A 21311-nucleotide genomic window follows, 5' to 3' on the forward strand; every position below is an offset into this window, starting at 1 on the left:
CGGGGGGGCGTGGGGCGGGCGGGGAGCCGCAGCCCTGCGGTGCCTTAAAACGCCGCGGCGGCGCGGGGCCGCTTTTTGGAAACGGCGGCGGGGGGAAGACGGAGCCGCCGCCGCGAGCGCTCCCCGCCGCCCCCCAGCACACGCTGCCCCCGGTGCCGGCCCCATGGCTCCCCCCGCGCCCCTCCCGTCCCCTCCCCGCCGCCGCGGTGCCGGCCTCTCGGCCGCCGCTCCCCACGCAGGGCGCCGCTGAGCCCCACCGGGACCCGCCCCGGCCGCATGCGCGGGGCCGCGGAGCCGCCGGGAGCGGGCGCGGAGCCCCGAGCCGCCTCCGCCGCCGGAGGGGAAGCGGCCAAGGACGCCCCGCGGGGCCCCGCCGCCGCCGACACCGTGAGTAGCGAGCGGGGCGCGGACCCCCCCCTGCAGCCCCGGCCGCCCCCCGCCATGGGGCGCACCGCGCCGCTGCCCCCGGCGGTGCGCAGCGACCCCTGGCGGCCGGGGGCGGCACCGCCTGGCCGGGAGGAGGAGGAGGAGGAGGAGGAAGCAGCGGGGTTTCGGTGTGGGCGCTGCCGGTACCGGGCATCCCTCCCGGGGGTGTTCGAGGAAAGGCTGGACGTGGTGCTCAGGGACGGGGTTCGGTGGGTGGCATGGAGCAGGGGGTGGCTGGACCTGGTGGTCTTGGAGGGCTTTTCCAGCCCCAGTGGTGCTGTGGTGCCATGGAAGGGGGTCAGGGTAGCCCTGTGTCTGCCAGCGGGCATCACGGCCGGTTGGCAGCCTTGCGGTTAACTCACCGCAGCCGCCCCGCTGTGCCTTTCTGCTGCTGTTGGGACAAGGCCACCCCTCGTTGGAGTGCACAAGGCAGGGCCCTGGTTGTGTCCTGGCTAACGGAGAGCATGCCAAGACCAACTGGGTGGTGGCATCGTGGTGACAGACTGCTCTAGGACCATTGGGTGGCTACTTCAGATCTCCAAGAATTTCTTCTCTGCTCACCCCAGTCAGGGCCTGTTTGGATACCTCCCTCTGGGTCTCCAGCAGGTTGACAGGGAAGCACCATCCCTCAGCCTCGCCATTACCACCAGCCTATCCTCCTGAAAGAGCAGCACAGGTTTTTTGGCATGGGTTGAGGTGCTGAACCCAAGCAGCTCAGGGCATTGAGGCTCCTCTCTGCCTCTCCTGGATCCCAGGTGGCAGCTGATGAACCATCAGCGCAGGCCAGTACCAGTACTCAGTCACTTCTGCAAAGTGACCCAGTCTTTTTCTCATGAAGCTGTCCCAAGGAGGCATCAGCCATGGTGAATATTGCAGAGACCTCCTGGTATTCAGAGCAACAGGATATTAGCTAGAGGCTTCTGACCCTTAACTCTCAGTGAGCAGGCATGTTTCAGATGCTTTCATAGCCAGCTGATGCAAAGATGTCCATAGGATGTCGTGGCTGAAGGGTGCTGAGCCTGGTCCTGACCTTACCTCAGCCTTAAATCGGGTTGGTAACGCTTCCCAGGCTCTGTCATCCATCGTGCTGGCGGTGGGCAGGGGCACCCTGAAGGCGCCCGCCCGGCCGGATTCCAGCGTAGTACAACCCGAAGTGCATCGCGACAACCAGGATCAATAGGGACCAGCTTGTGAATCACTATTTAATGCACTCTGGCGTGAGTCATCCTGACTGAAAGCTGCTTTCAGCCCAGGACAATGTCAGTCAGCTCCTACCAGGTTGGGAATGAGTCAGATCTCAGCCCGAGTACAACACGGCGTGAGTCACTGGCTGCTCCATGTGACTCCAGAACCCAGCGCGAGCTGCCGGAGCCGCTGCGTGCTGTGAGTCACTTCGTAGTACAGGGAAATGGGCTTTCTGGAGACCATTCATAATTAAGCACGATGCAACCAAGCGCTCGGTTGGAGATGCTCTGCTCGCTCCCATCAATCTGCTCTGCGCACCGGTTCCACTGTGTGCATAGTAAAGAGGTTTGTAAGATGCTAGGCTGAATGAACTGCTTGGTACGTGTGTGCTTGTTTTAAAGCAAGCTGCATAAAAATAACCAGAAGCAAAGACTTCCTCTGACTTTAAAGGCAGCCCAGGCAGGACTGAAGCAGCGGTACAACTGCCAGCACTGAAGAACTCCCTAGTCCTCTGAGGGTGTTTCCAGCAGCCACAAAAGACGAGGCAAGGGATTCAGAGAGTTGGTGCCCTACAGAGTATATGGGCTTGGTACTGACTTAATTTAATCCCAGTTTACAATGACTTGGGTTGTGAAGGGACAGAGTTGTGTACGTACTTGCTTTTGTGCTGCTCGACAGTCTCAGCACCCACATAAACGGCTAGACCGGAGCGACAGGTTGCTTTTGTTGCTTTTTCTGGCTAAAAGGTCTAAAATTCTCTCATGTCTTTTGCATATCACAGGAGAAGAAAGTGACAACGAATGATCCTGCTAGCTGCATTTCAGAATACTTCTTTCAGTGAAGTCTTACATGTCGAAGTCCAAATGAAAGACATGCTTTACTCTGCAGTAGTACCAGTGGGGAAACAGAAACAGGGCAACACTCTCAAACACACACCCTCCACCCCGTAACTGTCTCTTAACAAGAAAGCCAGGCTTTACTCAGAAAGAGGTTCTAGTGCAGGTGGTGTTTTGCAGAGAGCAGGCTGAGCTTGCAGCCAAACGTGCAGCACCGAAGGAGCAGAGCACATTTAAGCCCTCGGTAGAAAAAGATCTAAGTTACAAGTGGCACGATCTAGGCGCCGTTACCTGTTACTGTGTGGGAGTGACACATTTTCAGCTATTCCTTTTGAAATGTAAAGCAAGGCGTTCATCTGGAGAGATGAACCGAGCTCCTCTGAGCTGCTGCTCCTCTGGAAAAAAAATAAATGAAATAGAACAGGTAAAGGCCCTTGGTTTCTGGACATCTTGTCTAAAACCATCCCAGAGCTGGTGCTTACACTCGGGGAAAGGTACTGCTTTCTCTTGTCTCCCATTCATCCCCTGAAGCCTTTGACAGACTTGGGTGCAACCCATCTGAAGCTGCATTACGTGGCGTGGCTCCTGGGATCCACTCTATGAACGCCCGTCTTGCCTTCTAAATCCTCGGACACCTAAAGCCTCCCATTTCTATTACAAGAGATCAAATCTCCAGTAATATCACATCTCCACAGAGCTCTTACTATTAAGTGGGCAGTCTGAGAACTGCATAAAGCGCGTGCATACGTGTGGGTGAGTTCATTGACATAAATTACAGTTCTCTATTTAAAATAGCACACTGCTCAGTGCAGAAAGCACGTGTCAGATTTGTCAATGAAGAGGAAGAGGCACGAGTGTCAGGCTTCCTGTTCATATTTCAGTTTACAACGCTGCCAGTGAGAGTATGTTGTGGCCCCAGCTATTTCTGAATTAATAAAAAGCAGATTTAGATTTACCTTGAGCTCAACCCCAGCTGCAAGCCTCGATTGACATCAGTGGACAACGACAACTTCTTTCTTCCTACTCTGTCTGCCATTACTGGTCTGAGGAAGGAGCAGCAATTGCAATATTTATGGAACCTCACCTAAAGCTCACTGAAACCCATGAGTGTGCTTCGTTGTTTCAGTGGAGTTTGAATCAGGCCCAGTGTCTACTGAAAAAAAGACTGGACCACAGCCATCCCAACCTGGGCACTCCCACTGGCTGCCAGATATTTTCACAGCATGTGGCTTCACACCCTGTGTACTCGCTGCAAAATCTTCAGGCTGTGGCCGTGCAGATCAGGCCCTGGCACAAGCTAGGGCTTGTGCACCTGCTTAGCTTTAGTGTGTGTAGGGAGGGAACATGATTTATGTTTAACAGAATCCTTGCTCTTCGCTAAGAACACTATTGTGCTTTAGCATAAAATGTGGATAAAAGTATAAAAGTTGTCTACCATCTTTTTTTGGGGGGTGGTATTGTGATTTATTTTTTTACTCTGATCTTTGCAATTTATATTTTAAATATTCCTCCTTTGGGAAGGCTGTCTTCTGGACAGACCACGTTTCTACTGAGAGATGAGCAAATGCTAGAAACGTTAAATACCATTAGAGGTGCTTTTAACCAGAGAAGTAATTTTCATTCCTGACCTTCACGCTCTGCTGTGTTCATAACGTTACATACAGAAATGCCTCCTAACCTGAACAGCAGATAGGCATCCCATGGAGTAGAAAAGGTATGACAGTCATACCCATTTCCAGTACTTCATTAGTGCTCTTAAGGCATACAGGATTGCTTCTCCACTGTTGTCAGAAGTAGGTTTTCAAATACTTGCTTAAGTCTTTGGGAGATTTTGTTGTTGTATTTTTTTTTCTGAATTAATCAGCATTCAGTAATATGCTTTTTTTTCTGTTTTTATGAATCATAGATGCTGTCTAGCTAGATAAGAAGCAAGATTACGGGCCATTATTTTTCTCTATTTTTAGTTCACTGCTTTTTAGGGATATTTTTCTAATGGATGAAGTTTGCTGTTATTAAATAGAGAAGGATCTCTCCCTGGGAGATCTAGAAACTCCACATCTAGTCATCTGTGTGCATGTTACGTTACACTGGCTTACAGCAGTGAACTGACCAGAGACAAGCTGATCTTCTCAACAACTACTGCCCTTCTCAATTAAACACTTGACTAATTGGCACTCCGCCATGGGAGGAATCAGACAGTTCTGTGGATTTCTCCAGGCAGATCCCTGCTGTGCCTAGCCCAGTCTCTGTATGTTTCCCTGTGCTGATTAACATCCTGAATCTGGTCCTTCCAGAGACTCCAAGCCTGCAGAACTGGTCAAACTCCACATCGGTTGCACGTAGTCAGGAGAAACTTGTCCCTCATGTGGAAGCAGTCAGAAGACACTTCCTGCAGATGCACTGATTATGTATGAAACTGTCCTATGTGACTTAGGCAGTTAGGAGATGTGTATGTAGCTTAAGATAATCACTAGGGGTGGATCGTGGATGTGCCAGAGTGGTCCTGAGGAGCAAGGGGCAGCTGGATGCAAGAACTGCACAGTAAAGCACGACCGAGGGAGTCTTACCTGGTCTAGCCAGCAATGCTACAAGGACCTCAGAAGAGTGTTGCCAGCAGGCCAAGGGAGGCAATCCTGCCCCTCCACGCAGCCCTGGTGAGGCCACACCTGGAGCACTGTGTCCAGTTCTGGGCTCCCCAGTACAAGAGGGACATAGAGCTACTGGAGTGAGCCCAGAGGAGGGCTGCGAAGATGATTAGTAGATGGATAGATGATTAGGTGCTCCAGGACTGGAGCACCTGTCATACGAGGACAGGCTGAGAGAGCTGGGCCTGTTTAGCCTGGGGAAGAGAAGGCTGAGGGGAGACCTCATCAATGTGTATAAATATCTGAGGGGAGGGTGGAGAGAGGGTGGAGTCGGTCTCTTTCAGTTGTGCCCAGTGACGGGATGAGAGGCAATGGGCACAAACTGAAGCCCAGGAGGTTCCAGCTCATTATGAGAGGGCACTTCTTTACTGTGAGGGTGACAGAGCACTGGGACAGGTTGCCCAGAGAGGTTGTGGAGTCTCCTTCTCTGGAAATATTCAAAACCCACCTGGATGCCATCCTGCACAATGTGCTCTACGTGTTCCTGCTCAGCAGGGGGGTTGGACTAGATGATCCTCAGAGGCCCCTTCTAACCCTGCTCATTCTACGACCTTTGCAACAGAAACACCGTTTGTTACCTGGACACTGATGAACTGTCCTGTTCCATAGCCTTGATTCCCTGTGCAAGTGTCAGCTCATAAAGATTTTTTAAACTATTATTTTAAATTGCATTTGAAGACTTTTGAACTTGGTACAGGTGGGTCACAGTGCTAAGGTGGGTCACTGCTGCTAAGTTCTGCCAGATGAGACTGGTGACAGAGCTTGAGGATGACACCTCTTACCACAGTGACTTGCTACTAGCAAAATCAGATCCCGCTGACTATCCAAGAGACAGCTATTCCTTCACTATCCCTATGAGCCAGTCTTTTTTTTTTTTCTATGAAATTATGGCTATCCAAGCCTTCACCAAGCAGATACAGGTGTCTTTGACAGTGCCATAGATAAACTAATAGAATTAGACATAGACATACATTTTGTGTTATATCCATCAGTTGGCTAGAACTGTATCCAGATTGGAGTTAAATAATGCGGGAGATAGATGTTAAAGTGCTTTGGTTAAAGGTATCTCATTCCGTAAAGAAATCCAAGTATTTTTAGGTTCCTTTCAAAACGTACGAGATAGCAGCCCACTTCCAGTTTTTAAGCCTTTCTCCCCTGCCTTTATTCTCAAACCCGTTTTCAGCAAGGCACATTTCTGCTCCAGATGGTGGGGGACAGAGAAGGCAGATGCTGATTCTCAAGTGCGAACAGCATCCAGCACAGAGGATTCTCACACAGTTTGCTCTTGTTCATAACACCTTCCCAGAGGCCTGGAAATCTAAGATAAAGGAGGCCCACAGCACAGGGAGTTTAGAGCAGTGAAATTTCCATTATGGTATGAGGACATTACCTACAGGAAGAAAAACAATTCCTGATTGTCTTATTTTTCCCCTTAAACCAGACATCAGAGCATGGATCTGTCATGTAGTACAACAACCTAGTAAGGGCATTTAAGGTAACGGGGAATTAAAAAAGAACAAGAAACTAGTGAGTAGCTGAGGTTTTTGAAATCCAGGCATATTCTGGAATACATCTCTCACAAACTAGGTTGATGAATTTCTCCATAAACTCTCCTCATGGATATTCTCTTCACCTTGAAGAAGTAATATAGCCTTGCCTGAATCTTAAAAAGGCAAAGCACTAGAGCTCTGTGTGACTATCCAAGTGATGTTCAAAATCAACAGGCCAGTAACTTGGACTTGAGCCTATGAGCTGACCATATCTGAGATGAAGATTACAAGATTTCTCTAAGGATAAACCTATCTACTGGTCCTTTCCCATTTCAATGCCATAGTGGCAGCACAACAGTCACCTGTCTGATTTGAGTGGCCTGAAGGCACCAGGTATAGGAGGATGTCCGTACACCTTGTTTTCCTCAGGAATGTACCCTCTTGTTCCACAGCCAAGTAACAGCTCTGGGGAACCCCTCACTCTTGAACACACACATTTATACATGCTTCAGGTCCTGGGCTCCTCAAGCTCCAAAGTCTTCTAGCTGATTGCTACACCTAATGTTTTACTGCCCAACTCTGTAGATGCATTTCTCTGCAAAATCGTGCTGCTGGTTTCAGAAAGCATTGATCATTATTTCAGTTTAAAACAAAATAAGAAAGCAAAGCATTACAATCAGGTTGTGGGGACAAATATAAGCCACCTCTTATGCTACCTATGAAAAGCAGCAGCTGGCAGGGGAGCAATGCACAGGTACCTCTCACCCTGCTTCCTCACTCCACCAGCCTGTGAGTCTGCAAAGCGTGTTCTCTTCCAGGAATGGGAAGGAAAAAGATTTAGCTAAACATAAGTATCAACATATGTCATTCCCTTTAACAACTTGAAAAGTAAGCTATTAGCTCAAAATGCCATTGATGATTGAAACGTCATTAATCACCTACAATGTTGGTCTGGAACATAAGGAAGTCCTCTTGCAGCATGAGTGGTCACACTTCTGTTTTGATTTCAGATAGTTCAGGCCCTTCAGCTGAATACTCTGAGATAAACTTGAGGAGAAAACAAGTCACTGATACTGGCTACTACAGCAGTAGGATCCACAGGTCAATAATTCTTCCAATTAATAATGTTTACTGCAAATCTCTTCACTGATGCAAAGAACACAGACTAGATTTTTTTAAAGTGGTTTTACACCTACTGCATGACCCAGTCAGACCATCTGATATCCCAAATTAACAACTGTAACACTTGATGAACATAAGAACTGTATACTGGGAGGTCTAAAAATAACAACAACAACAACAAAAAAACTCAAAGCCCTCTCCTTTTTGCCATAAATATTTAAAATCTACTGAAGACAAAAACAATGGCCATCATTCCCATAGATACACAAGGCAGTCAAGCAGTTGTTTAAATTGTTGCTAACATGAATTGTAATGTAAAGAAGCAAGTGGTTTTGTAAATTCCTACCAATACTAGTCACTGGAGTTGTTGGGAAAGCTATTGCCCATTCAAGCATACAACACAATTCAAAACAGTGATGCTGGTGACTGTCTGGAGGGGCTCATAGCTGTGGTAGCTGTAGGAAAAAGAAGGAAAGAGTGATAGTGAAATTCTGGATCCAGTAGAGTCAGCAGAAAAAGTACTACAGACATAAGTAAGTCTTTTCTGTCAGTAGCTCACCGCATGACCTCAGAAAAGTTGTAACATCTCTATAACTTTATTCCACTACACCTTCCAAGATCGTTACACTTTTATGCATACAAGTCCATACACAGGTAGTTTCAATGCTTTTTAAAGTGCTTTTATTTGAATGCCTAGATGAATTGCATAATCTCAGCCTTTGCCTCTGTTCCAGCTAAGGAGCAGTTCAATGGGAAATAGGGAGCTCTTGGTAAACTTCCACTTATATCACCACACATGGCTGTAAAATTGCAGCATTTTTGTTCCCCTGGGTTGTTTTTTTTTTTTTTTTTCTTTTTCTTTTTCTTTTTAAAAAAGGCAAAGAAATTCAGAAAACAAGTGCATATCCTGACTATACACATGGAACTGACATAGCTTTGAGCAGGGTCTACATCTTACAGCATGTTCAGGTTCATGTTTGGCAGTACATGGTCTCAGCACAATCACAATTGGAATATATATTTGCAACAAACTGTGCTGCAAGCATTAATTCATTTATTTTTATTTTTAACTTTATTACATGGCCAAAGGGAGGTGGGTCCCAGTGGATTATTATAGATAACAATGTGCTTGACTATATTTTGGCTTAGAACCAAAGCTACATTAAAACAAACAAACAGGAAAGTGGTGCTGGATGGATCACTTACTCACTGCCTGTCCTGTGAACCTGGACCAGCCTGATGTATTTTTTGTCTCACGGGTCTTAACTCTATTTACCAAAGGAGTTTCTTCAGCTTTGTAATAATGTGCTGCACTGCTCAGTTGTCTACCTTGCTACTCAATAAAATCTAGCCTAGATTTTATTTACTCCAAGCTAACCCATTATTTATCCCTGAAAAATTAGAGAGCAATCACAGAATCACAGAATTGCAGGGGTTGGAAGGGACCTCGAAAGACCATCGGGTCCAACCCCCCTGCCAAAGCAGGTTCCTCAGAGCAGGCTGCCCACGCAGGCATCCAGACGGGCCTTGAATATCTCCAGAGAAAGAGACTCCACAACCTCCCTTCTTAGCAATAATAACCTTCTACTGATCAGAAGATCAACATGTTTCTCGATTTGCTTTTCTAGATTAACAACCCTAACTCCTACAATTTCTCCATGTAAGTTGTGCTTTCTGAACACCTTACGTATCCTGCATGCTCTGTCTTTGTTGGCATGTGAAGCCCACAGGTACTCACACAGAGGAGTAGATTACTTTCTGTATCTTAACACAGTATTGCTGCTAATAAATAATACACCAGAGGAAGTCACATCCTATTTAGTTTGTGATCCACCCCAAACCTCTATCATCTGTGCACTACGGCTGTCAACAAGCCTGTACTTCCTGTGGTAGAAAATCATTGAACAGCTCTGTAATAAAAGCTTGGGCTGTCTTTAAGCCAGCAGTCCTCTCTCTTATTTCCTGTTACTCTAACCCAGCTCTGCTATCACGAAAGCATGCTTTATCTGCTAGAAGTATCTTTCAAAACAAGTCTTCATCACGTAAGTGACCAAAAACTACTTGCTTATTCAATGAGAAAGTTGGTCTACATCTGCCAAATAAAAATGAAAGTGCATAACTTGATCAGAAAAAACATGTTGAATTTGTTTTGCTCAGTCCTTCCCTTGCTGTAAGTTGTGTGAGAAGTCATGCAGTGCTGAACGTTCGTAGAAATGTATAGTGCCAGAAAACTTCCCAGTAAGGGGAATGATTCGGAAGTAAACCAAAGAACACAACACTACAGAGCAGCTGCCGGACAGCTACTTCATCAAAGATGTCAAAGGACAGTCAGTTCTGAAGAAGAACCGAGATGGCAACAGTGGATCCAGAAAGATTTGTTTGAATTAAGTCGTAGTGGGACGAGGTGGGAGGAAGAGTGTGTTCCTCCTATTTCCACCATCTATTACCTTTCTGCTTGAAAAAAAGCAAGCAGGAACAAGCTTTTCCACTCAGACCACTGTCAGTTCAGTTGTAAAATGGATTAGAGAGATGACTTCTGAACTATCCACATAAAGCATCTCAAAAGAAAGAGTGGCTGGATTAAGCTATACAGACAGCATATATCTAATTCCAAATTACACTTTTCTAATCATTAATAGCTGTTTACTGTCCAAGGAAGCCTGAAATGCTGTTAGATAAACCCAATACTTTTTATAGTTCATTACTTTCTAACTGAAATACAAAACTGCATTATTTTTAAAAAGAACAGGTATCTGGAAGGAAAGTAATACTTATTATTTTAATATTATAAAACTCCGAAGGAAAGAAATCTGAATTTACAGATGTACTCTGCATTTCACATCTATGTTTCCACATTTTGAAATGAAAAACGTCTTGTTTTTTTTTTTTTGGAAGCTATGTCCTTTTTCTGATTTTCTATTTCTGGTCATTTAGGAATTGCTTGTGAGAACAGGCCTGCGGAGGTACCAAACAGGTTATCATTTCTATCTGCATTGCTCTTATGTTTTATTTGTCCTGCAAAACTGGAGCATCTTCTACTCAGCATGTCATACATTTTTCCCTTGGGAGAGTGGGTGGTTCTCATAAAAAGAAAATAAAAACTATTAAGCTCTATAATAGAAAAACAAATTCAGCAGAAAAAAATACCCAGCATAATTTAGAGCTGCACTCTGCTAAAATAATCCACTTACCTCTGGCACTTCTGAAGCCTGTGACAACGTCTCTGCATCCTCCCTCCAAGTTACAATAGTATTTCCTAAACTTGACTGAACATTTTAGAAAGGAAGGCAACTTTTAACCGTCTGGTGTTCAGCTCATCACATTATCTTTCAAGTGTGGTATTAAATTATCAACACACAAATAACATTTGTAGCAACCAGTTTTAGTTCCCCTATAATCATCACAGCCTCACAAGGTTTAGCAACCTGAAAAAACCTACACGCAAAGGGAGCACTTGATACAGAACGATGGCTAGCTATGTATCCAAGATTCAACCTTGCAAGTCAAAAACCTCAGGAAATCCCTTGCAAGCACTAGGCTTATACGCCAGTGCCCTAAGAGCTGTGGCTCTCCAAGAACAGACACACCCCACTTCCACCAGCATGCTCCTTGGCTTACCATTCTCGTTTATATTCCCATTTACGTGCAGAATTCATTGGCCCCTTGCCTTCCATCACAGCACTTCAATGAAACGTGTGAATTTTCTCAGGGTTCAACACCTAGGAGATTCTATACGGAATAAAAGAAAGCCCAAGCATTTAGCTTCTCGGCTCTTGAAGCTGTGGCTTTCAGTAGTTCTTGGTAAGGCTTTTCTAACAAAAGCAAAATAAATAAATAAATAAATAAATAAACACGTCTTACTCTCCCCTTCTCTTTTTGTCTTGCAGCCCATGGGATCAGAGCGGATGGAGATGCGCAAGCGGCAGATGTCCACGACCCAGGAGACCCCGGGCACTGCACAGGCTCAGCACAGCGCGGGCAATCGAGGGTCCAACGCCTGCTGCTTTTGTTGGTGCTGCTGCTGCAGCTGCTCATGGTACACACTCTTATTCAAGCCTCTGGGGAACAGAGTAGCAGGGGAGGGAGGTAACAACCAGCGTGTAGGACAGCATAAGCCAAACAAACCACCTGAGAAATTCTGCAAGGCTGGGACTGTGAGAGAGATGACTGTGCTCTAGTACTAGACAAAGCCTTCTGCTCTAGTGCAGTTTTTTGCCATTGAAATAATGGATATATATATAAAATCTCTGTAAAGTATCATCAGAAGAGATCAGAGTAAGAAAGCATTTAAAAAGAAAAAGATAATTTAGTCTTTGCCTTAGCCTTTCCTCTAGGCTTTGCAGGTGCACACCGATGCGCATGGAAGCGATGCCCTTTTAATGAAGCTCACTTAACATGTTCAGCTGAAGCTTTAAAAAAGCATCACAACAACAACACAGCAGTAAGAAGAGTATTTTTTCCTGTAGGCATTAAGGGCTCTGTAAAGTACTCTTACATGCCTCCATTTAGAAATCTTTATCATCCTCACTCTGCATACCTTTGTTGGAGAGCATCTAACTCCGATTTGATTTCTACCTATAGAGCCATTCACCCCTACACAAAATTGCCATTCTATTTAACAGGATTTCACACATATACAGATATGTTCCTCTAAAGCATTTCTACACGACTCCAGTTACACCAAAGGGAGTCTCATACACCTTTGACACACAACAAATATATTCTCAGTGTCATTTTATACAGAACCAGAAGCAACACTGATTTTTGAAATCAGTTCTATTTAAAAAATAAATTTAAAAAGGGAGCTAAAAAAAATCGTATATTATGTAAATAGTTATGGTGATGTCTGAAAGTCTGGCTATATCACAGCTCTCCACTCTAAAATGCTTACTCTGCTAATGCTGTGGTACCAAATGGCTTGGATCTCAGCCCTCGGCTCTGAAAAATCCTTGCTTTTTGTTGTCCAAATTAGAACACGAGGTCAGAGCTTGCAACACCTGAACAGTTAAAGGAATAGGACAAGCTTAACCAATCCCTACGTAACTGCATGTGTATCTTGCTATTTTAACTCTTTTGGAAACAGAATGAAAAGCCTATCACACACGCTTTTTCCTTTTTTTTTTTTAATTTCCCAGTAGCTAGTTTTTTCTGATTTTTCTTAGCCTTTTCCTTGAACTGTCAGTTCTTAGCTGGTACATCACATATTAAACAAATACTTCAAAGCTTATACAAGTTCTAAGAATCATCTGACCACGTTTTTGAATAATACTGGTGATGCTCAGACAGTGGCAGTTTTTAAAACATCTTTCACTTGCTTCGCAACACCTTATGCCTTAAAGTTTTACTCTGCCATTACACCTGTTGCCACCACTGTGTAATGGATGGTCTGTTTTATGAAGGACCGGTTCTCCTCAGCCTTGAACTTCACCAGGGCTCCCAGTAAAAACTGAAAGCAATACCAGAATATGTGATAGTTTTGGATTTAGGATTGGGACTTAGGAGCAGCATAGACTGTATTAAAGGGAGTTAGGAGTAGGTGTAAGAATGCATTAGTCAGAAAACTAATAACCAAGTGTCCGATCCTGTTTCTTTGTTTCAGAGACAAGCAGATCTGTTGTCATTAATTAGCGGTGTCAACCCATGGCACCTACAATTCATACAAATTTAACCCTTGGGATTAGAGACTTTAAACACTGCATGCATTATTTAATAAGGATGAGGAATTAGGCAGAACACAATTCCAAAGAATTCCCACTGCGAGCTGCTGAACAGGAAAATTTATCAAGGAAGCAAAGCAAGAGAGGAAAAGGAATCACTTGATTCCTTAAAGTAATGATTTGTTCACTTTCTCATATCAGCTCCTCCAGATCCAGCTGATTCAATTCAAAATTGAAGTAAAGCTTGCCGTACTCAGTTCTGTTTCTGTTTGGGCACATTATTAATCAATGGCTGAGACCATAATTTGCACTGAAATAAATAAAAGTCTTAAACAGCCATAGGAGTTCAGCCAAAACACTGACAGCAAGCTGAGTGCTTCTTATAAACACACTATCCACCACGTAAGCACTTCAGAGCAAGCAAACCTGGCACTGAGGCAAAGGGAAGAAGTCATAAAATAACCTGCCTGGTCAGACAAGGAATCTATTCACCATTACTTCCCCCCTACACATACACCAGCAGTTAGAAGTAAATGCTTTAGAGAAGAGCATGAGCAGTAAGGGAAGAGCAGGCTGATCATTCCTCTGCTATTGGTACTCAGCTTATCAGAAGTTACACAGACCCAGTTCTGCCTTAATGCAAACAGTGAATATCTTGTAGGGCCAAAAAGCTTTGTTTTTTTTGCAAGATGTCAAGTACTCTGGCTCTGATTCTGCAAAGCTTTTCAGCAGGTGCATAGAGGTAAACTAAGGTAATGTTTAGAGAGAGAGAATTAGTGTGCCTGTTCGGGATTGGAGCCTGTTACCTCGCAGAATGGTACCTATGTTAAAGCATCGCTACACAAATACCAGTGTCACCTGAACAACTGTCCAGTGCAATCGCAAGTGGCTCAGGTTGGAGCTGCACATTACACATACAAACATCCTTCCATAAAAGAAAAAAAAAATCTGTCAAGTCAGAGTACATAAAAATTGCATTCCATCTTTTAAATTGTTGCTAAACTGCTTTTTTAATGTCTTACCTGATATTCTTGAGAATGCTCATTATCTGTGCATCTCACTATTCAAACAATTCAGAGAAAGCAATTTACTCAGAGTGTGTTAAATTACCCAAATTTCATGATGCTTAAAATTCCTATTTGCATTTCAGAATCATCTGGGAAACCAATATAAGCTCCAAAACAGAGCAGCTTGTTTTAGCTTTAAAATAATTTGTGATTTCTTTTAGAACAATTGTTTTCTAGTAGCAAGAAATGCAAAACAAACCGTAATTAAGCTATTTTTATTTCCTATTCATAAAGCCTTTCCTCAAAATAGCTCAAGTACTTTGAGCAGAAAAATTATGAATAGGAACAAAAATAACAGTCTGCATGAGTCATGCAGCGGAGTTGCAGAACATCCAATATTCAGCATACTCCTAATAGTAGACTTAGAATGAAGAAATGGTGAAACAAGTCTCTCAGCCAGATTCTCACAGCCTGTGTTCGTACTACAGTTAAAACTCAAGCCTGTAGTCTGTTACTCTTCCAAAACCTGAGAAGATGCAGTATTGCACGTTTAGTCTCTTTGCTATGTTTACCTGTACATTTCTAGGAAGTCAGCCAGCCTGCAAGGGTACTTTGTGAGGCATGGTGTGTTCTTTTAAGGAACCTTAATCTTTTTACCCTTTTGTGCATTATCCTATGAAGACTGTAATCCTTTCCATTGGATCTGATGGCTCCTTCAGTGTAAGAACTCTGACAAGTGCATAAATTCTTGTTTACATGTGTGAGGAATGCATAGTATACCAGTTCTCATAGGGCCAGTAGTGCTGGCCTTTTTAATAAGTACAGTAAAAGTCTGAATCCCATAGACCCAGAGAGCAGAGCACTAACATTCTTTAACTACTTGCTTTCTTTTCTGAAAAAGTGAATTCAAATAGTTCATTGGTTTGAATGTATGGTTCAGATGTTGCAGAGAAATGTTTGCAATAGGTAACAACTTGCTTGCTCTCAAACTTCACAACAGGAAAGTTTTCCTACCTCTTCAGTGCATGCCTTGGCATAGAGAAATAACACCTCTCTCCCCTATTGTCAATCCTCCTTCTTCTCTAACCTTAAAATGTTACAATTCTTCATCCTCCCAAATGGTCCCTGCAGATTATGGACTGCAGATTATGGAGAGAGCAAGAGGAGTAAGCAGTAAATAGTAAGGCTGCAAATCAGACAGAGCCATGAGATAAAAAGGAAGAACGGAAATAAGAATCAGCTGGTTTAACAAAAAGCCTTGCTAGAGATAAATGAGATTCTTAGGGATTAAGACATAAAAACTGTCAGAACATCAACGTTAAAGTAAAATACAAATGAAGAAATTGAGTTTGGTATTTTCTTGTAAGTTGAAACAACTGTATTGCCTTATTTTAACTGAACCATTTGTTTCATATATGTTTTTCCTATAAATTACTGGCTGTAATTTACTGGGACCTTTGCTTCTTGACAAACTCCAAGCAGTTTTACAGATTATACGAATGTGTGTGTGCACACCTGTATTTCTCACTAAACTACGGGAATCTAGAGTACAGTCCCCATGTGCTAAAAGGAAACGTGCATATGCCGAAATTCAGTATCAAAAGAATCATCTGCAACTCTAAAAGGATTTTTTTTTATCAGCTAACTAGTTACTTATATTGACCTTTGAGAAAAGCAGCTGGAGTTGACACCTACCCTTCCATGGGTCATTAAAAATTCTCAGTGATCACTAGTGACTGCAGCACACTTTTGTGTTTTGTTTTTTTTCCTCCTTTAATGCTACAAGCTAATACTCAGTTCCAGTCAAACATAGTCAAAATGGTATTTAGCAGTGATCTATCTGCTGTTTTTCTACAGGCCTTGAATTTGGATGTATATACTAGCATTTACTTAATGCTGCAGTCCATAACCACACAACGTGCCGGTATCTACATGTGATCTCTGAAAGATGCTTACTCTTTCAACAACGCATACAGAAGCATCTACCTTGCTTAGAACTTTAGCTCCAGCTCATAAATTCAGGCTTTCTTGAGTGACATGGTGTCACCACTCTAAACCAGAATCTTGGCATTCATCATGCCTTATGGATATAAAAAATAGCCAGGGTGTAAAAAGAAAAACAAGAAAGTTTGAAGTCTTAACGTGCATAAAACCATTGCACCAAGTGTAACTCATGTAAGAACACTGCATCAAGCACACAGTCAACACAGCATAATAAACCTCAATGGAGTACAGAGATTTTGTAGCTATTAAAGGCTACCTGTGTGTACATATACTTTCTACACAGTGCTATATATGATATGATAATGAACAGTTTTGCTCTAAGTCTACAGATTTACACAACAGAACTAACATTAGAGCATAACTAAGAGTATTGTGGCCACTGTTAGCTTCTGTTCTTAGCTGAATTTTTATTTTTTAAAATATCAGAGGAAAAGCATCTGCTGTATGTTCAATCTTTCCCTTTATAAAACTGACAAATTAATTGCTACCTTACAGTCTTACTGTTAGAAATCAAGAGGAGGAGAGAACAAGGAGGACATCCCATGAACTCCAAGCAGAGGGTATTCCAAACTGTGAAGAAAGGTATGGTCTTTCTAAAGTGTTCTATCAAACTGAAAATGAACCAAACCCAAACCACAGTAAATCAAGTGAATCACCTGACATATGCAACTAACTGCTATTATCCATTTGTCATTTGAGCTGAATTTGCAAGTCATCTGTCTCTTGCCCCCTAAAGAACCAGAGGTCTGATCTGTAATCTTTTACCTTGTTTATATGTGGTGTATAAACAAATCCCAACTTTCACAATACAAGGATAGAAAAAAAAGCATAGTAATCACAGTCTCCTTTTTTTTCTGAAATATTTTTTAATACATCCTTCTCCCGCACTCAGCCTTAAAAAAAAGGAATAAACGCAACGGGGAGTTCAGATCCTCTAAAGAATCAGGCAATTGTCTCTTAAGAGTTAGGCAAACAGGAGCCCCTGTGAAGTTGTAAGACCGTGTCCTTTATAGTATTTGGATTGTTACTTCTCTTTAAATATTTTAATTCGATTTTTAACAATGATTCCACAAGAGCTATTAGGAATTTAAAAAAGCTTAATTGTTGCTGAGGGACTTCTTTACTACAATTACTTAGAGCAGTAAAGTGCAATTTCTGCAAAGTACAGGCAATCATCTGCATCTGGGCTTTTGAGAGGAAAAAGCATCTTATAAATGTATTTACTAGAGTTTACACTTAGGTAGTTGCAGTGCAGAATTCAGAGGCACGTGAGCCTTGCATTTTTGTTCCATCGTGATGGCAGATGCCTCCTGCCAGATGAAAAGCATTTAAGTAACAATCACTCATTTCTCTCTTCTTGCCTTCCTCTCCTCCTTCAGCCCTGCTCCTACTCTTGAAGAAGTAAATGCCTGGGCTCAATCATTTGACAAGTTGATGTTTACGCCAGCCGGCCGAAATGCTTTTCGTGAGTTTCTACGAACAGAATTCAGTGAAGAAAACATGCTTTTCTGGATGGCCTGTGAGGAACTGAAACAAGAGTCCAACAAAAGTGTCATTGAAGAAAAAGCAAGACTAATTTATGAAGATTACATTTCTATCCTTTCTCCAAAAGAGGTATATTACTTTCCCCAATACATTCTTTGATGCTGCTTTGCACAGTTACTGAGCATGTGTTTAAAGCCACAAAAATACCCAGGGATAAATTTTCCTTCCCCCTGCCACCACATTTTGCTGCTAACAAGAAGATCTAGGGCTAAAAGGCAAACCCATCTCACCCAGGTGAGATAGTCAGTACTGCTTTCACTGGCTGTAAGAAAACATTTCCTATGCTACCTTGACATGCTGATGTGAAGGCTTTAGTTTGAGACATAACTAGCATACAGATGAAGATTTTATTCTTGCTTAACTTAAATTTTATTTTTTGGACAAATCAGTGTGGATTTTTTTTTAACTGGGGGGGGGGAGGGGGGGGATTTGGGTCCCCAAAAGCAAAGTTACCACAAAGAAAGTGTTACTTGCACAGCACAAAGTGCTCTTGTGCAAATTGTGCAACTTGCACGATTGCAAAGCACAAAGAGCAGCTGACAAAATAAGGCAGAGAACAAAGCCACTGACTTGAAAATTTTCAAACCTACTTGTATCTTTGCTGCTAACAAGCATGTCAAATTTCAAAGACATCTCGGTTCAGCTTGAATATAATCCTAGAAGTAGGCTGCACTTTTAAACCTTTCTACATCCCTACAAAATTCATACACTTCATTATTTGTGGTGCAAACTGTATGTATAAAAATAATGTTTAAATCCAGACAGTGCTTTCCGGTAATGTTAACATCCTTCTACCTTCTAGTAGTTGCAGGGAAAAAAAATACAGCATAAAAGTGATGCTTGGAATCATTATGTAACTATACTTTGAGTCCACATCAATTCATTCTGCTTTTTAACATAGGAATTTGATTAAGCAACAGCTTCCCAGGTTACAGTTTCCGTCTGCGTCATCCTGCTTACTCCAAATTCAGTCTCTTTCCAACAGCGCTACTTCCCGAGGAAACAAACTGTCACAAAACATTACAGAGCCTCTCTACTACAGAGCAGGATGCTGGGCTGGGAGTAGCCTACCAGTCTCTCAGGTTGTAGTAACAACGGGATTTCAGGCAGTGTTATTCAAAGTAAAGTTGCTCCAGTGAAAAAGTTTCTCCAACCACGTACTCAGAAGGTTACCACTGCCAGATTTCAGCAGTCATTTTTTGTGTAAGCATATTTAACAGTCTTTAGACTCTGGAAGGACACCACCTGAAGCTATTCAAAATACCTGCTTTTTCAAGCCAGTAGAAAAACAACAAACAAACAAAAAAATTAAAATCAGCTATTGTACACAACTATTATTCACATGACTTTTTATTTTAATATGCAGGTCAGTCTGGACTCCAGAGTAAGGGAAGTTATTAACCGAAATATGCTGGAACCCTCACAACACACCTTCGATGACGCACAGCTTCAAATTTATACCTTAATGCACAGAGACTCCTACCCACGGTTTATGAACTCTGCTATTTATAAGGACTTGCTTCGGTCCTTATCTGAAAAATCCATCGAAGCATAGGATTTTTTTCTTAAATGTATTTATTTTAAAACAAATGGGACTCTGGGCTATACCAATCAACAGGGAATTTAGTATTGATCGGATATTTACCTGAAAATAACTCAGGCAAGTTTTACTACAGACTGAATGTTTGAAACCCACACAGGGCTCTGACACAATCAGCTAACTGCAGTTTCTGATCAAATTAAGTATTACTTTGCAAAAGAGAATGAAGAGAAGATGTTAACGTTCAAAAAAAAAGATCCCAGTATTTTTACAATGCAGCATGCAACTCACACACAGATCTCTTGTAATGTACATCTGAAGTACAAATGCCAACTGAGCATGAAGACTAACTTTTAAGTGGAGTGCCAGAATTTTCTTGAAAGCTAAATCAGTTGCCCCCATCCACACTGTGACCAAAGTAAAAACAGTTGTACTGGCAAAATCTGGTTTACACTGAACTGAGTTTCACAACCTATATGAATCGTGCCTGGCACAGGTACACTCCACTTCTCTTGGTATATTTAAGGTGCATACAATGTGATAATGGAAATCAGTATGGCAATCTCAAGTTTATGGAAGCTAACAGTTGAAATAATGATGCCTATAAAACCTTTTGCTGAAAAAATGTTATTTTATTACTAGAGTCTGCTGAAAGCATTTTTAAGTTCATATTGTTCTTGTTTATAAAGTTAAATTATTTAATTAAGAGGAAGAAGAGTCTGGGCATTTAAATTCTCAAATAAAGCACAATTCTCACATATTTATCTTCCTTCTGTAGGGATGTAAAAAGCATTTCACTATTTGTTCCTGAAAGGATGGTGGTATCAGTCATCTTGGTTTTGTACATATTAAATTGTCCTGTTAGCTGACAGAGCTTCTATGGTTTATAAAACAGATACTTGTACATTACATTGAGAAAAGAAGGAAGCTGGCACTATCCTGTTCCACAGCACTATTTCAGGCTGTCCCAAAGAAAAGCAACATCTCCATCTGCTAATAAACTCCATTCATTACAGTATCCCCAAAGCATTGCACTTGATTTCCAATCCTATCTCAAAATTAGTAATCACAGGAAGCACTAGGAAGAAAGTAAGCTGAATCTGCATAATCTGTTTAAAGATCTATTATCCTCGTAAATTCTTTATTTTACATTACTAGATCCACTACAATTCCACTATATTAAATTTTGGAGCTTACAGTGGACTTCCATTAAACTGTAGTTTTACCCGCACATTTATTTAAATGAATCAAATTGGGCAAATTCTAGAATTTGGGCAATTTGGTTCTAGAACCAAATAAGGCAGAATTTAGGAGATCAATTTGTTTCCTTAACACACTAGGCAGGAGACATGGTCTCTCCTTCGTGCATTTGCAGTATCAAACAAATAGGAAGGAGCTTTTTCATTGCGTAGCATCACAGGAGAAGACCTGATACAAGGTAAGTTAACAACAGCTATGAACCGGTTTCTATCATCTTCCAAAACCAAAGCACTATTCAACACACCATTTAAAAATAAAGAGGAAAATAATACACCCCGAGAGCCAACAGCACAAAGTACTTTTGCCCTCTGTAGGGCAACACGGGTTGACTGAGTTGAGAGGAATTCCTTCTGTGTACTACTACTGAAGACACGAATCCTATCACAGAATCATAGAATGCTTGGAAGGGACCCGAAAGGTCATCTTGTTCGAACCCTCCTGCCATGGGCAGGGATGCCACCCACTAGACCAGGTTGCCCTGGGCCTTGTTATTTCCCAGTTAGGGACTGACACTGCTTAATGTATGAACATTGGTCATCTCAACTGACCTTGTAGAAGATACACCCCCAAAGCACTAACAGTACAATCTTGCCT

General features: G+C 42.5%; 1 protein-coding gene across 2 annotated transcripts; it reads left to right on the forward strand.

Annotated features, from left to right (window-relative positions):
• Positions 1 to 235: 235 nt before the first annotated feature.
• Positions 236 to 20326, forward strand: RGS20 (regulator of G protein signaling 20). Of its 2 annotated transcripts, none has more exons than XM_035318163.1 (5): positions 236 to 387; positions 11592 to 11740; positions 16868 to 16954; positions 17752 to 17986; positions 19284 to 20326. In XM_035318163.1, the coding sequence occupies exons 1-5, from the start codon at positions 277 to 279 to the stop codon at positions 19470 to 19472; spliced, it is 771 nt and encodes a 256-aa protein (XP_035174054.1). In that variant the 5' UTR covers positions 236 to 276; the 3' UTR covers positions 19473 to 20326. The 2 variants fall into 2 exon arrangements, with proteins under 2 accessions (XP_035174054.1, XP_035174055.1); XM_035318164.1 differs by lacking the exon at positions 236 to 387 and adding an exon at positions 1855 to 1956.
• Positions 20327 to 21311: the final 985 nt, after the last annotated feature.

The sequence above is a fragment of the Oxyura jamaicensis genome, chromosome 2, assembly GCF_011077185.1.
Source record: "Oxyura jamaicensis isolate SHBP4307 breed ruddy duck chromosome 2, BPBGC_Ojam_1.0, whole genome shotgun sequence".
In the NCBI taxonomy this organism is placed as follows: Eukaryota; Metazoa; Chordata; class Aves; order Anseriformes; family Anatidae; genus Oxyura; species Oxyura jamaicensis.